General features: G+C 38.7%; 2 protein-coding genes across 2 annotated transcripts in view; one reads left to right on the top strand and one right to left on the bottom strand.

Moving 5' to 3' along the window:
* Positions 1-13,652, top strand: part of DOCK8 (dedicator of cytokinesis 8) — a 209,522-nt gene that overhangs the window by 87,198 nt on the left and 108,672 nt on the right. The window lies entirely within an intron of this gene.
* Positions 5,595-10,397, bottom strand: LOC122922155 (angiopoietin-related protein 3-like). Its single transcript, XM_044272662.1, has 4 exons — positions 9,402-10,397; positions 8,411-8,521; positions 6,923-7,025; positions 5,595-6,792 (listed from the first exon to the last, which is right to left on the bottom strand). Exons 1-3 carry the CDS (start codon positions 9,870-9,872, stop codon positions 6,957-6,959), a joined length of 651 nt encoding a protein of 216 aa, XP_044128597.1. The 5' UTR covers positions 9,873-10,397; the 3' UTR covers positions 5,595-6,792; positions 6,923-6,956.

The following is a 13,652-nucleotide window of genomic DNA, read 5'->3' as shown; positions in this document are numbered from 1 at the left end:
CTAGTTGTAGTTCTAGTAAATTGATGCTTCTCAGCTAGTTGTAGTTGTAGTGGATACATGCTTCTCGTCTAGTTGTAGTTCTAGTAGATGGATGCTTCTCAGCTAGTTGTAGTTCTAGTAGATGGATGTTTCTCAGCTAGTTCTAGTTATAGTAGAAGGATGCTTCTCAGCTAGCTGTAGTTATAGTAGATGGATGCTTCTCAGCTAGTTGTAGTTATAGCTGCTCAGCTAGTTATAGTAGATGGATGCTTCTTATGTAGTTTTAGTTATGGTAGATGGATGCTTCTCAGCTAGTTCTAGTTATAGTAGATGGATTATTCTCATCTAGTTGTAGTTATCATAGATGGATGTTTCACAGCTAGTTCTAATTATAGTAGATGGATGCTTCTCAGCTAGTTCTAGTTATAGTAGATGGATGCTTCTCAGCTAGTTGTAGTTATTGTAGGTGGATGCTTAACAGCTAGTTGTAGTTCTAGTAGATTGCTGCTTCTCAGCTTGTTGTAGTTCTAGTAGATGGATGCTTCTCGTCTAGTTGTAGTTATAGTAGATGGATGTTTCACAGCTAGTTCTAGTTGTAGTAGATGGATGCTTCTCAGCTAGTTATAGTTCTAGTAGATGGATGCTTCTCAGCTAGTTCTAGTAGATGGATGCTTCTCAGCTAGTTCTAGTAGATGGATGCTTCTCAGCTAGTTCTAGTAGATGGATGCTTCTCAGCTAGTTCTAGTTCTAGTAGATGGATGCTTCTTAGCTAGTTCTAGTAGATGGATAGTGATGAGCGAACTTCATGTTTTGAAGTTCGGGTTTTGTGGCAATTCCGTTATCACGGACCATAACGGAATTCTATGATGGAATGCACCACGGAAGCCTTTAAGAGGCATTCCGTTTTGCATTCCATCATAATAGAAGTCTATGGGCAGCATAAGACATCCTACATAACTGAAACCGGACGGATCCGTTATACTGCCCATAGACTTCTATTATGACAGGATGTAAAATGGAATGCCTCTTAAAGGCTTCCGTGGTGCATTCCATCATAGAATTCCGTTATGATCAGTGATAACGGAATCCATAACGGAATTGCCAGAAAATGCTGAACACAAACTTCAAAACGTGAAGTTCGCTCATCACTATAGATGGATGCTTCCCAGCTAGTTCTAGTTATAGCAAGTATAAAAGATCAGTTTGTTAACTGTAGATAACAGCAGTTTATGGTAATGTCTTTATTCACATTGAATAAAAAAAGAAAAAAAGAAATGGCACATATCAAAATAGGAAAAAGTATTATATATTGTAACAAAGAAGCCAGACATGTTTAAAACAATAGCATAAATAAAGTATAAAATTACAGATATAAAACATTAAAGGGATTGCCTCACCTGGGACAGCGATGACACATCACTAGGATATGCCATCAAAGTCAGATAGGTGTGGGTCCCACCTCTGGGACCTGCTCCTGTCTCCAGAACGGGTCCCCAAAATGAAGCACGATATTTTCTTCATATATTGCTATAGGTGTTCTGAAAATAGCCAAGCGGGAGCACTTGGCAAGCTGGGCCACCTCTCAGTTAATTTCTATAGGACTGCTGGAAATAGCTGAGTCAGCTCTCAGCTATTTTCGGAACTCCCATAGCGGTGCCAGGAGGGTGCTTCTTGTTCACTTCAGGGGTCCCGTTCTGGAGATAGGTGCAGGTCCCATGTCTAGGACCAGCTCCCATCTGACATTGATGGCATATCCTAGCGATATGTTATAGGTGTCCCATATGGGTCAACCCCTTTAAATAGGAATTGTTGAAATTAAAATGCCTGCAAACATGGCAGTTAAACTCTGCACTTGTTAGGGCACCTATGACGATGCAAGATTATTTTAATATTGTTTTGTGGTCAGCACCTTTAGATTGTGAATTGTATAAGTATTTAGCACCTTACAGTAGAATTTATCACTGCTGCTTTGTTACTGCTGAATACATCAATGCCCTAATTCTTGGGGTGGTATTACGAATTATTTTAAACACTGATGGCTCACAGCTAGCGACATGGGTTAAAATCTGAACATCTGCATAGGTTTTGCTATTCTCCCCTTGGTTCTTAGGCAGGTTAATTGGCTTTTTGTCCCACTGGCCCTAAGATAAGTGAATGCTGTAAGAATGTAAGATTGGGAGCTCTACTAGGCAATAACTGATGGAAGGGATTGCAGTGTATATGCAATATATGTAAAGGAAACAGTTGGTTCAAGCATGTCATGTACTAGAAGCTATTGATGAATACTGTGATATGTATGTTATATGTTTCCGCATACTTTACTTTTAGTAACTACTAAAAGGGTGTAGATGTATATCTGATTTGTTGATAGGTAGAATGCAATACGATAAGAGGTTTTACTACTGTAAATTCTTATTATTGGTTTTTTGAATAACTGTGCAGGATCTCTGCATGCTGTCAGTAGATGGAAACATATGTAAATTCAAACACAAACAATTTGCCCTCGTCATGTCCACTCAAGAAAAGGTTCTGATACACCGTTTGTGTGTCTCTGTGACCAATTTACCTTTTATAGGGGTTGTCTGAGCAGTGATACCAGTAAGTATGACAGATGACAGCCACTGACTGGCTGCAGTAGTCCTATGCAATGTAAGCAAAGTCTGGTGGTGGAGCACTTTACTATCTGCTCCACATTGCCAGGAAATTGCATTTAGTATTTTAATTGTAATTTTTTGCTGTTATATTTGAACATTTGTTGCTACTCTTTCTTTTAAAATTCCCAGACAACCCCTTTAATAACTCCTGCAGCTTTGTGTGTAAAAGATTGTTAGAATGGCTTTTAAATGTAAATGAGGTTCTATTTGCTGGCATCAAGCAGAGATCTTGAAAATTATTATACAGTGAATAAACTTTCCTTACATTAACACAGAAAACCCTTCTCTTTAGGATATGTTCAAATGGCTAAAATCCACATTACAAAAATCAGTAGCTGAAAACAGGTATTTTGGTGACAGCTGCTGATTTTAGAGAAGTTTTTACAAGAGTTTTGGAAGAGATTTTGAGTGAGGTTTTTCTGCTTCTCCATTGACTTCTATGGAATCCACAATCAAATCTGCTTCAAAGAAGTGACATGTCACTTCTCAAGCATTTTGCAAATCAGCTACTCTAAAGGCCTCTTCAACACGGGCGTCGTGGATTTGGGCCGGATAAGATGCGGGTGCGTCGCGGGAAAATGCTTTAATTTTTTTATTATTTATTTATTTTTTTGCGCGAGTGCAAAACATTTTAATGCGTTAATGTGAGAAAAATCGTCATGTTTGGAACCCAAACCCGAACTTCTTCACAGAAGTTTGGGTTAGGTGTTGTGTAGATAAAGAATGCTTAGTAAAATAGGGCTGGAGGGGTTAAAAAAATTATAATTTAGCTCGCTTTAATCCACTTGTTCGCGCAGCCCGACTTCTCTTCTGTCTTCTTCTTTGCTGTCCAGGAGGAAAAGGACCTGTGGTGACCATGGTGATGGATCATGTGATGATCGCAGTGATGTCGACACAGGTCCTTTTTCTGCCTGGACAGCAAAGAAGAAGACAGAAGAGAAGCCGGGCTGCGCAAACAAGTGGATTAAGGTGAGTTAAATTTTTTTTTTTTTAACCCCTACAGCACTATTTTACTAAGCATTCTGTATTAAGAATGCTATTATTTTCCCTTATAACCATGTTATAAGGGAAAATAATAATGATCGGGTCCCCATCCCGATCATCTCCTAGCAACCATATGTGAAAATCGCACTGCATCCGCACTTGCTTGGGGATGCTTGCGATTTTTCACGCAGCCCCATTCACTTCTATGGGGTCTGCGTTGCGTGAAAAACGCACAAAATAGGGCATGCTGCGATTTTCACACAACGCACAAGTGATGCGTGAAAATCACCGCTCATGTGCACAGCAACATAGAAATGAATGGGTCCGGATTCAGTGCGGGTGCAATGCATTCACCTCACGCATTGCACCCGCGCGGAAAACTCGCCCGTGTGAAAGGGGCCTAAAGAAAAACTCAACCATTTTACGTTGTGTATACAAGGTGGAGTTTAACATTGAAGTCAATGGGAAATTGTTGATGGTGTTTTGAATGTGGATTCAGCAGTGGAATATGCCTGCTTTCCTCTGCTGAATCAGTATCAGATTTTGGAAATGGCTTTAAACACGAACCTCAGCTGCCAGTGTTGTGGGTGCAATGAAGAAATGCAACCATTACTTTTAATGACCCTAATATTTTGTAACCTTTGGCTAGAGAAGTATAATTATAGTTAACTATATCTTTTACAAGAAGATATGAAATGTGTTCTGCAGACTGAGGTCACAGTACAGTAAATGTTTCCTGGCTGGAGAGCGATTAATCTTTGTATACCAAAAGTCTCCCTTTTTAGTATTGTTTAGTGTTCTGGATACTGTGCTTTGTCTGCATGCCTGAGAGCTGCTGAATGGGAACTAAATGTGTGCAGGAGGAAGATGAAAAGTGCACGCAGCTCTATGAACTTCGCCCTACTTGGCAGCAGCACTATGATTCCACATCTACACACACGATTTGTGTGGAGCTTAAAGGGGCTTTACTGTATGTTGAAATTGTAGTAAAGGATTATATTCTGTGGACCAAAAAACTATGACATAAGCGCAAGTAAAAGATCCATATCACATAATGTTTTTAAAAATTGTACACTATATATGCGCAGGGTAAATCTCCTCTTTTTGTTTTTATGTTTTGGGTGTTTTTGTGGTTTTAAGTTACTTTTAGTGAAGGATTACACTGTAAAATTGCTCTGTACTGTGGGGAAAATAGAGTAATAACTCATTCATCTTGTAGCAATAGTTTTTTCTGAATGATCCAAATTATGGTATGTGTTTTTGTACAGAATAGTTGTAGCAATTCACATTTATTTGCATCTAATTTGTCTATTTCTTCTTTATATAATAATTCATATGTCTGTATAGATGATTGCTTTTTCAATAGAGCCATCTGATTTCATCCAGTCTAAAACAGATTATTTTCTTCCTTTATACATTAATGTGGTTCAAGCTATACTTAGTTGCTTCCTGCTGCCACGTTCCAGCTCCATATTACCGGGCTGTCTTCACTGGATTGCAGCCAGTGACTGGCCTTAGTGGTGATGTCACTTATGGATCTCGTGTCGTATGGAGACACTTCAACGCAGAGGCAAGTCATTGGCTACAGCGGCACACGTGGCCACATCAGTGAGCAAGTTGATGAAGATAGCCTGGGAGCCACGGGACTGGAATGTGACATTGTGAAGCAACTAAATATATCTTTCTTTGCAGGTACTGCTGTATAGGGGAATGGATTTTTAAAAAAAATCTGGACAATGCCTTTAAGATCGTTTTTAGGTGTCTGTAATAAGGCTTCGTACTACAGCAGAAAAACCCAGTCCATGTTTGGTTCAGTAGAACAATAAAGGAGTCTAGATTTGTGATAACAGTAAATATGAGTGTGGTCTATCTGTGGAAGGATGTACTGACGTGGTTGTATCTTGAGTCCATGTGACATCTATATATGTCTTCCCAAACAAGAGAGCAGAGCTTACCATAGAAAATGCAAAAACACTATGTTTTTTATTTTTTTTATTTCTGTGTCTTGGAGGTTTGGGAACCAAAGTAAATTGTACGTTGTTTTTGTCATGGAGGGAACAGGGGCTTTTTAAAAGAGATTTACCAGTAACTGAGGATCCAGCAACTGGGACCCGATTGATACTGAGATAATATTATCCCAGTATGGTTTTTAATGGGGTTGACCCTTCTGGACAAATCCCCATCTATGTGATTATTAGGGCATATGGACATCACAGAGCCTGAGTACTGTGTTCTGGGCCCCCTTTGGAACTCCAGGAGTCCATGCATGGTTGCCCTTTCAGTTGACTAAACACCAGGTACTGCTCCCTCTCCCCCAATAATCCTTTAGTCTGTTGCCTCAACAACTCTCTTATTCTGTTTTAAACTAGTAGAATATTGTCCACTTCCAAGACTATGCATTGGAGACCTATCATGAGTATGTGCTGCAGGGAGATCCTTCCGTTTTGTGATCAATTCAACATCAAGTAACCTTCCTGGATTGTGGTCATACAGGAGTCCATCTCCATACATGTTTCAGTAGATATGATTATGTAGTGCAGCCATACTGCTTGTGGCCAATAAATACTTAAGAAATGAAACTTTACATGGTCAGCAGACTTCTTTCTGGCATTTTGCAACATTTATAAGGTTTACTTTATACATTTGAGCTGCCTGAAAAGCTGCATCAGTACCTAATTTTGTTAATGCCCCATGTAGTCAAGCGACCATGATCAGTAACTTTGAAAAAAGGCATGTAGATGTCAGAAGATATTCTACTCTAATTACAAAATTATGTGCAACAAGCTTAGCCGCAACCCATTTTATCGATCCAAAGTTGTCACCATTCTCTTTACCAACCTTGAAGCTACCAGGCGTACCAGCGTTGAACCAATGTATCATTACACAGATGATCGGAATGCACTTTTCTCCAATTAGAAAAGAGTCACCATTCATGGTCTAATGAATTCAACTACTGAGGAGAAATAAAGCATGCAGAGAAGAGAACACCGATGGGTTATCTAGTTAGAATAAAGCACTGGAGTTGTCCAGCTTTGTAAATTCATTGCAGGAAGTTCCAGAGAAATAAATTATAGCTTAGTTCTTCATAAAGCTAAAAAGTCTCTAGTAGTGTGACAAAGATGGGCAGTGCTCCCACTTCGTGTCATTGAAGTTCTATGCGTTCTTCCAGTCTGAGCTGTAACAAAGAGACAAAATAGTTCATGTATTAGTGTGAGTACTGATTTTTGATAAGTAAAGGGGATATATACATATATATATTAGAATAAGACAAATGGCAGTAAAGTTTATCTTTGAAGAACACTTACTGTAGCAGGTAATTCCATCTGAGATATATGGCACTCAGATTTGACTGTTCTCCCGAGCACCTAGATTGCGTCTCTTTTTGGACTTCGTTTTTCTTGAATGGGCCTGTGTGATAATATTAAACCATGCTTAATGTACGGCGTTTGTATAATCAGCTGACATTTTCATATGGACAATTGCCATCCAATAGACAACTGGAGTTAATCAAATTTTATATTATGGATGTGCTATAGTTTGCACACTGGATCCTTCTAGGTAGTCAGCCATCGAGGCTATTAACTCTGCAGTGAGTGGCTGCAGGAGTTTTCATGTTAGCGCCCAGAGCCCTGCATTGTATTCCTGTCCTGTGTATGAGATAGTCACCATGGACATATGGTTGTTGGTTCAAAAAGGCAGGATTTGCAGACACGTTTCTCATGAATATCTTATTTTTGTGATCTGTCAATAAGACAGGTCATAAAAGAATGATTGATGGGGGCACAGCCCCTGATTCCCACCAACACCAAGAATGAGGGGTTCCAAGGCCCCAATGCTGAATGTGGTTTTTGCATTCATTCTTCAAAAAGATGAATGGGAACAGTGGAAAGAACCAAGCATCCTATCAGACAGGTTGTAAACGTGAAATATGTCAGTCTCTGGGTAAATTTTTTAAGTATTCATACTTATTTAACTCACACATGCCACCAAAATCATCAGGTGCAGTAACCCTAAGTGCTGTTTTCCAGCCACTGAGCTAATAAGTATAGAAAATGTGCTATTTTTTCAGTAGTATATAGCCTTAATTTTGTTTGAACATACAGGTGAAACTCCAAAAATTAGAATATCGTGCAAAAGTCCTTTTATTTCAGTAATGCAAATTAAATGGAATTACATCAATGCAGCTTAACATTAGAATTTTGTGAAAAGGTCCAATATTCTAGGCTCAAAGTGTCACACTCTAGTCAGCTAATTAATCCATACCCCCTGAGCAAAGGGGACCTCAAAATTGTGACTTTGGGGTTTCATAAGCTGGAAGCCATAATCATCCAAATTATACCAAATAAAGGCCTGAAATATCTCGCTTTGCCTGTAATGAGTCTGTCTCATATGTTAGTTTCACCTTTTAAGTTGCATTACTGAAATAAATGAACTTTGCACGATATTAAAATTTTTCGAGTTTCGCCTGTATATACGATTTATGGTGTGATGTTTGTTCTGACAATGCCTTGTTTGTTTGCCTACATTTAGAAGTAAAACTTCCACATTTCAAAAAAGTCAGTCTTAACAAATTCATGGACCCCTTCCCCCCCACTTCCTGAACTCTAGCCTTTGAGGGACCATTTACATAAAATAAAGAGCTTTCTCCCATGTACATAAAAGATAAGCCACTCAAGAGTGCTATTTCTAGTAATCTACATGTAACCCGGCTGTATAAGTAAGGGATAAGAATAAAATGTCATGTTTTTACCAGTAAATCTAACATCATTTCCATATTTCAGTTGCACAATTACCTTCTTTTGTAATCTTTGAATTTTATCTTCTTGGGAATTGATTTTGTCTTGGTGACTGTCCACTATTGCTTGCAGGGAAAGAATTTGCATGTTTTGCCTTTCAATTGATGCCTATCAAAAAGAAAATTAGCATTCAATATTCTAGGTACCTATGAGACCCCAAATCAGACACTAAAGTACTGTTTATTCTACTTTTTCATAGAGTAGTGCAGATATGCATACTGTAGTCTAGCTGAAATACAGCGAAGTACTACTAGGGTATGTAATTTGTTGCTCATTTGTACAGGTAGTACTTTATCTATCGCCATCTCTACCAGCTTCATTACCAATAAGACACTAATATAAAATACAATATGTATGCCTAAATGCATGCCACAACCCAAAGCTCTGGATTACAAAGTAGTTTCCCCTTATTTTGTTATCAAACATCCTAATAAAATTTTCATTTACATGACACAGGTTTTAGTCAAACTATTCTCATGAATAGAATTTAATAGATTGGTCATAAATCTGTCATGGTCCTTTTAACTATTAGAAGTTCATTTGGTATTTGAGAAGAATGCGCTGGTCTTAAAGGGGTTTTCCAGGACCCGATTGGTGAGGGTCCAACAGACCCTATCCCTACCGATCCCCACTGTTATCAGCAGCCTCTGGCACTGGAAATAGTAATGTGAAATAACAAGAAGCACAGCTCCCTTCAAAGTGTAGTGGCCAGGATGGGTTACTGCAGGTCAGCTCCTATTCACTTCAGTGCTAACCCAGTACAGCCACTACACTTTGAACGGAGCTGTTCTTTCTGTTCCATTAAAAAAAGTGAGTTCCAGTGCCAGAGACTGCAGGAAACACCAGATTGGTGGGGGTACAGAGTGTCAAACCTTCATCGATTAGATATTAATGAACTATCCTGAGGATAGGTCATCAGTATCAGGAGCCTGAAGACCCATTTAAAGGTTCCATCTTTGATGATTGACCATTGATCATGAATACATACCATAATATCTGATGCATTGAGAAGAGATTCCCTTTCATTCCTTTTATCCAGAGCAATTTGGATCTTGTTTTCTAAAGGCTTGATCTTGTTGTCCAGTGAAGCTTCTTCTTCCTTCAGCTTAGCTAGTTCGTCTGAAATCTCTGCAAGCATCTCATACATCTTAGCATTTTCTTCAAAGTTTCTTGTTTTTTGGTCCAGTTGTTCTCCAAGTTTAGTTGCTTGATTTACTTGCCCAGACAGTTTTGCCAGTGATGTATTGAAGTTATGAAGTTGCTGGAAAATGCTTTTGATTTGATGCTTTGTATGGTTGAATTCCCTTTTTAATCCTGACCCAATCTGGAGAAGACCTTCAGAGAGTAGTCTGATTTCATCTTGAGGGTATAAGTTCAATTCTGCTCGAGCTCCCTGAATTGGTGGAGCTAAAAAACACAGTGAGTAAAGCAAAGATAATGTGCTTCTCATTGTGTACATTTACTGAATTGTAGATCACAAAAGAAGAAATCGTTCTGGTCCTTCTACTCCTCAGGCAGGAGATCTTATTCTATGAGCAGACAGCAAGACAGGCAAAATCAGTGTGCTGTAAATTCCACAGTTTAACTCTTTGCTAGCAGATGGCAGCTGTCCTGAGTGTAGCTAAAAAAACATCTGTCACTGAGACACTTCGGTAAGAATGGAAGTACCATGCTGTATCTGAAGTAAAGAGGAGGAGACAACAAGTAGAGTAAAACGTTCCTTTTCAAGTTCTACTGTAGATGCTTGTTTGCTAACATCCAGGACAAAGCAAGATACTTTAGTTTTAGGAATTATTCATTTTTTGACATTTTAATTTGAGCAACTTCATTTTTTTTCTTGCTTTCTTTTTGTTTTTAGTGCTTCCTCTTCTCTGTAAGTATGTATGTCTGTTTATCTATCCATCTAGCCAGCTGCCCTATTTCTATCTATGTCTATCTATCCATCCATCTAATATATATATATATATATGTGTGTGTGTGTGCAGTCACCCTTTGTCTGTCTAGCTAACTACCTATTCACCCTATATCTATCCATCTCATATCTATATGTCTGACTGTTTATCTAGTTACCCTATATCTCCTAACTATTTATCTATTCATAAACAGGCTGTTGCCTGCCCTGTTGGACTATAGCAAATAGTGAGTTAAACTCTTAACATAATTTCAACACCCCCTTATTAAATGCGTAACCTTACTTCATAGTGAACATGTTACTTTTGGAATTTCCCACATGAGCCATTTCCTTCACCCACAATTGCTGTGTCATTTTCTGTTGCCACATTTTCAGCATTTATAGTTAGCAAAACTGAACAATACAGTGCATTCATAAAGTCACTGTTAAGTCATTATGCAAGGTGTGACGATACAATAGTACATTTACTGAAGTCATTCTGCTACTTTTCTAGAAAATATCAATAAAAAGTAGATATTCCCCCTGAAAATCAGCGATGGATGGAACAAAAATAGGTATTTTATACAGTAGCTTAAAGGGGTTGTCTCACTTCAGTAAATGGCATTTATCATGTAGAGAAAGTTAATACAAGCCACTTACTAATGTATTATTACTCTCCATATTGCTTCCTTTGCCGGCTGGATTCAGTTTTCCATCACATTATACACAGCTCATTTCCATGGTTACAGACCACCCTGAAATCCATCAGTGGTGGTCATGCTTGCACAATATAGGAAAAAGCACTAGCCTATGTGCACTCCCATCATCCTGGCCATCAGAGAGGCTGACAATTTTACCTATAGTGTGCAAGCACAACCACCACTGATGGATTTCAGGGTGGTCTGTAACCATGCAAATGAGCTGTGTATAATGTGATGTTAAAATGAATCCAGCCAGCAAAGGAGGCAATATAGACAATCACAATATATTAGTAAGTGCCTTGTATTAACTTTATCTACATGATAAATGCAATTTACTGAAGTGAGTCAACCCCTTTAATCTATCAGGATCAGAAAGAAAAAGAAAACACGTAATAGGCGCCAAATTCCCTCAGTCACTGAACGTGATGATAATTCAAATCTGTGGTTAGTTATATATATAAAACAAGGTGGGTATGAATAAAAAGACCTTCACCTAGGTCTGATAAAAGAGCCAAAGGTTTAAGGCTATCAACACATCCTTGTGATGGTGAGGTCGACAGATGATGATTATAAAATAAGAACACTAAAAACAAATGCACTCACTTCACGGGGGGGGGGGGGGGGGGGGGTTCAGTCACCCGGATCAATTCAGAGACCCCTGGGACTACTTTTCCCCCCCGGCCAGGATCACATGCAGAAATGTAAATAATTGAACAATGCCTACACAAGTGGCTTCTGGTCAATCATTTTAATGGTACGTGGCTCAACGCGTTTCGAGGGTCTAAAGCCCTCTTCTCTCTCTCCGAAAATGGGAGTTGGTGATATATTTGTTTCTTGGGTTAAATTACTATATACCAAAATATCCGCCAGACTGATGGTGAATGGAGATCATTCCGATGGTATATCAATCGGCGGGGGGGGGTGTAAGACAGGGTTGTCCTCTTTCCCCCCTGCTGATTGCGATAGCTATGGAACCTCTGGCGGATATGATCAGGCAAGATAGGGAGATAGTGGGTTTCAGATATGGATCACATGAGGAAAAAATTGCTTTATACGCTGACGATATTATGCTGTTTGTGGGTTCACACTGTTCACTCCCGAGAATTTTCCAGATATTCGAAGATTACAGCAAATTTGCTGGACTTTAAATAAAGTGGGCTAAGTCGGACTGTATCCCGATTGATCCTCTAAATAATTTTGTACCGGGTCAGCTGGAAATTAAGAAAATAGACGAGCCAGTAAAATATTTAGGTATTCAGATTACCCCCAAACCTAAGGATTACGTACATCTAAACGTGCTCCCCAAAATCCAGGGAAAGAAGAAAGTAGAAATATGGAAAAAAAAACTGCATGTATCAATGGCAGGGCGCATTTCACTGGTGAAAATTAGTATTTTACCTTTCTTGAATTATATTATGTGGAATGCACCGATGATAATTCCCAAGATAATTCTTAAAAGGATAGTCTCCCTTTTGACGGATCTGATATGGTGCGGAAAAAACCTAGAATAAGAACTCAAATGTTGTATATCCGAGAGAAGGAGGGCGATTTATCCGTCCCGGATTTGGAACTCTATTTTTGTTCCGGCCATATTAGAAATATAATAAATTGGAGTAATTCACAAAGATACAAGGCGATGTTAGAAGGGATTAATAAATAAACTACATAACTGCAATATTTTTCAACTGTTGGAAGCGGATATATTGACACAACAACAAGTCAATAAAATACCACTATTTTAACTATGAACTAAAATCTGGAAGGGGGTAAGAGAAATGTGGTCTCATACAGGAGTGCATAATGACGCACTATTGTGGGACAACAGTCATCTCGGAGAATTAAAATCAATTCAACAAGAAGTTTGGTGGAAAAATGGAATTTTCAAATTAGGACAGATATGGCAGGAGGGAGATATAATTCGATATTCAGATCTTTTAGAAATCTGTGGAGCTGAAAAAAGGGATATGACCTTCTTTTATCTTCAAATGAAACAAGCCCTGCGTGCATCTTTAGGAAAGGGAACATATATACATACCCTTCCACAACCTATAGCCAATATATCTAAACTAACGGTGTGTAAGAAGCTGATAGCAAGGATATAGCAACACTTGTTAAATCAGACGTCTGAAAAAAAAGCAGTTAATTGTTTGTTGTATAAATGGCAGAAATCCTTTTCTCACCAGTCAGAGCTTTAGGAAAAGGCGATACTGGCGAAAAATGGGGCCTCGTGTAACTTTTCTCATAGGGTTATCCAATTTAATATACTATATCGATTATATTACTCCCCCAAGGATTTGATTACATTTTATAAATCTGAAGATTTTTGCTTTAAAAATTGCGCTCATGATATTCACATACTTTGGTCATGCAGAGAGATCCAAGAATTATGGGGGGAATGTAAGTGAAAGGATAGAGGTCTACCATGGGTTTAGAGTTCCGGCAGAGTTTGAAATATGTATTCTGGGGATAATGGAGGGGATAGGTAATTTGAATCACCGAGCAATAGCAACCAAACTCTTACATTTCCTGGCATTAAAGCATTGTTGGTCGTTGGTGTAGTAGGATGTTACCTACAATTAAGGAATGGGAGAATTTGGCCAGAACCTCGATTGTTATTGAGAGATTCCATCTGATATCGATAAGCAAA

Source organism: Bufo gargarizans, chromosome 1 (genome assembly GCF_014858855.1).
Source record: "Bufo gargarizans isolate SCDJY-AF-19 chromosome 1, ASM1485885v1, whole genome shotgun sequence".
In the NCBI taxonomy this organism is placed as follows: domain Eukaryota; kingdom Metazoa; phylum Chordata; class Amphibia; order Anura; family Bufonidae; genus Bufo; species Bufo gargarizans.
Note: the sequence above shows the minus strand (reverse complement) of the source record. Positions and strands in the feature narration are given on the sequence as shown.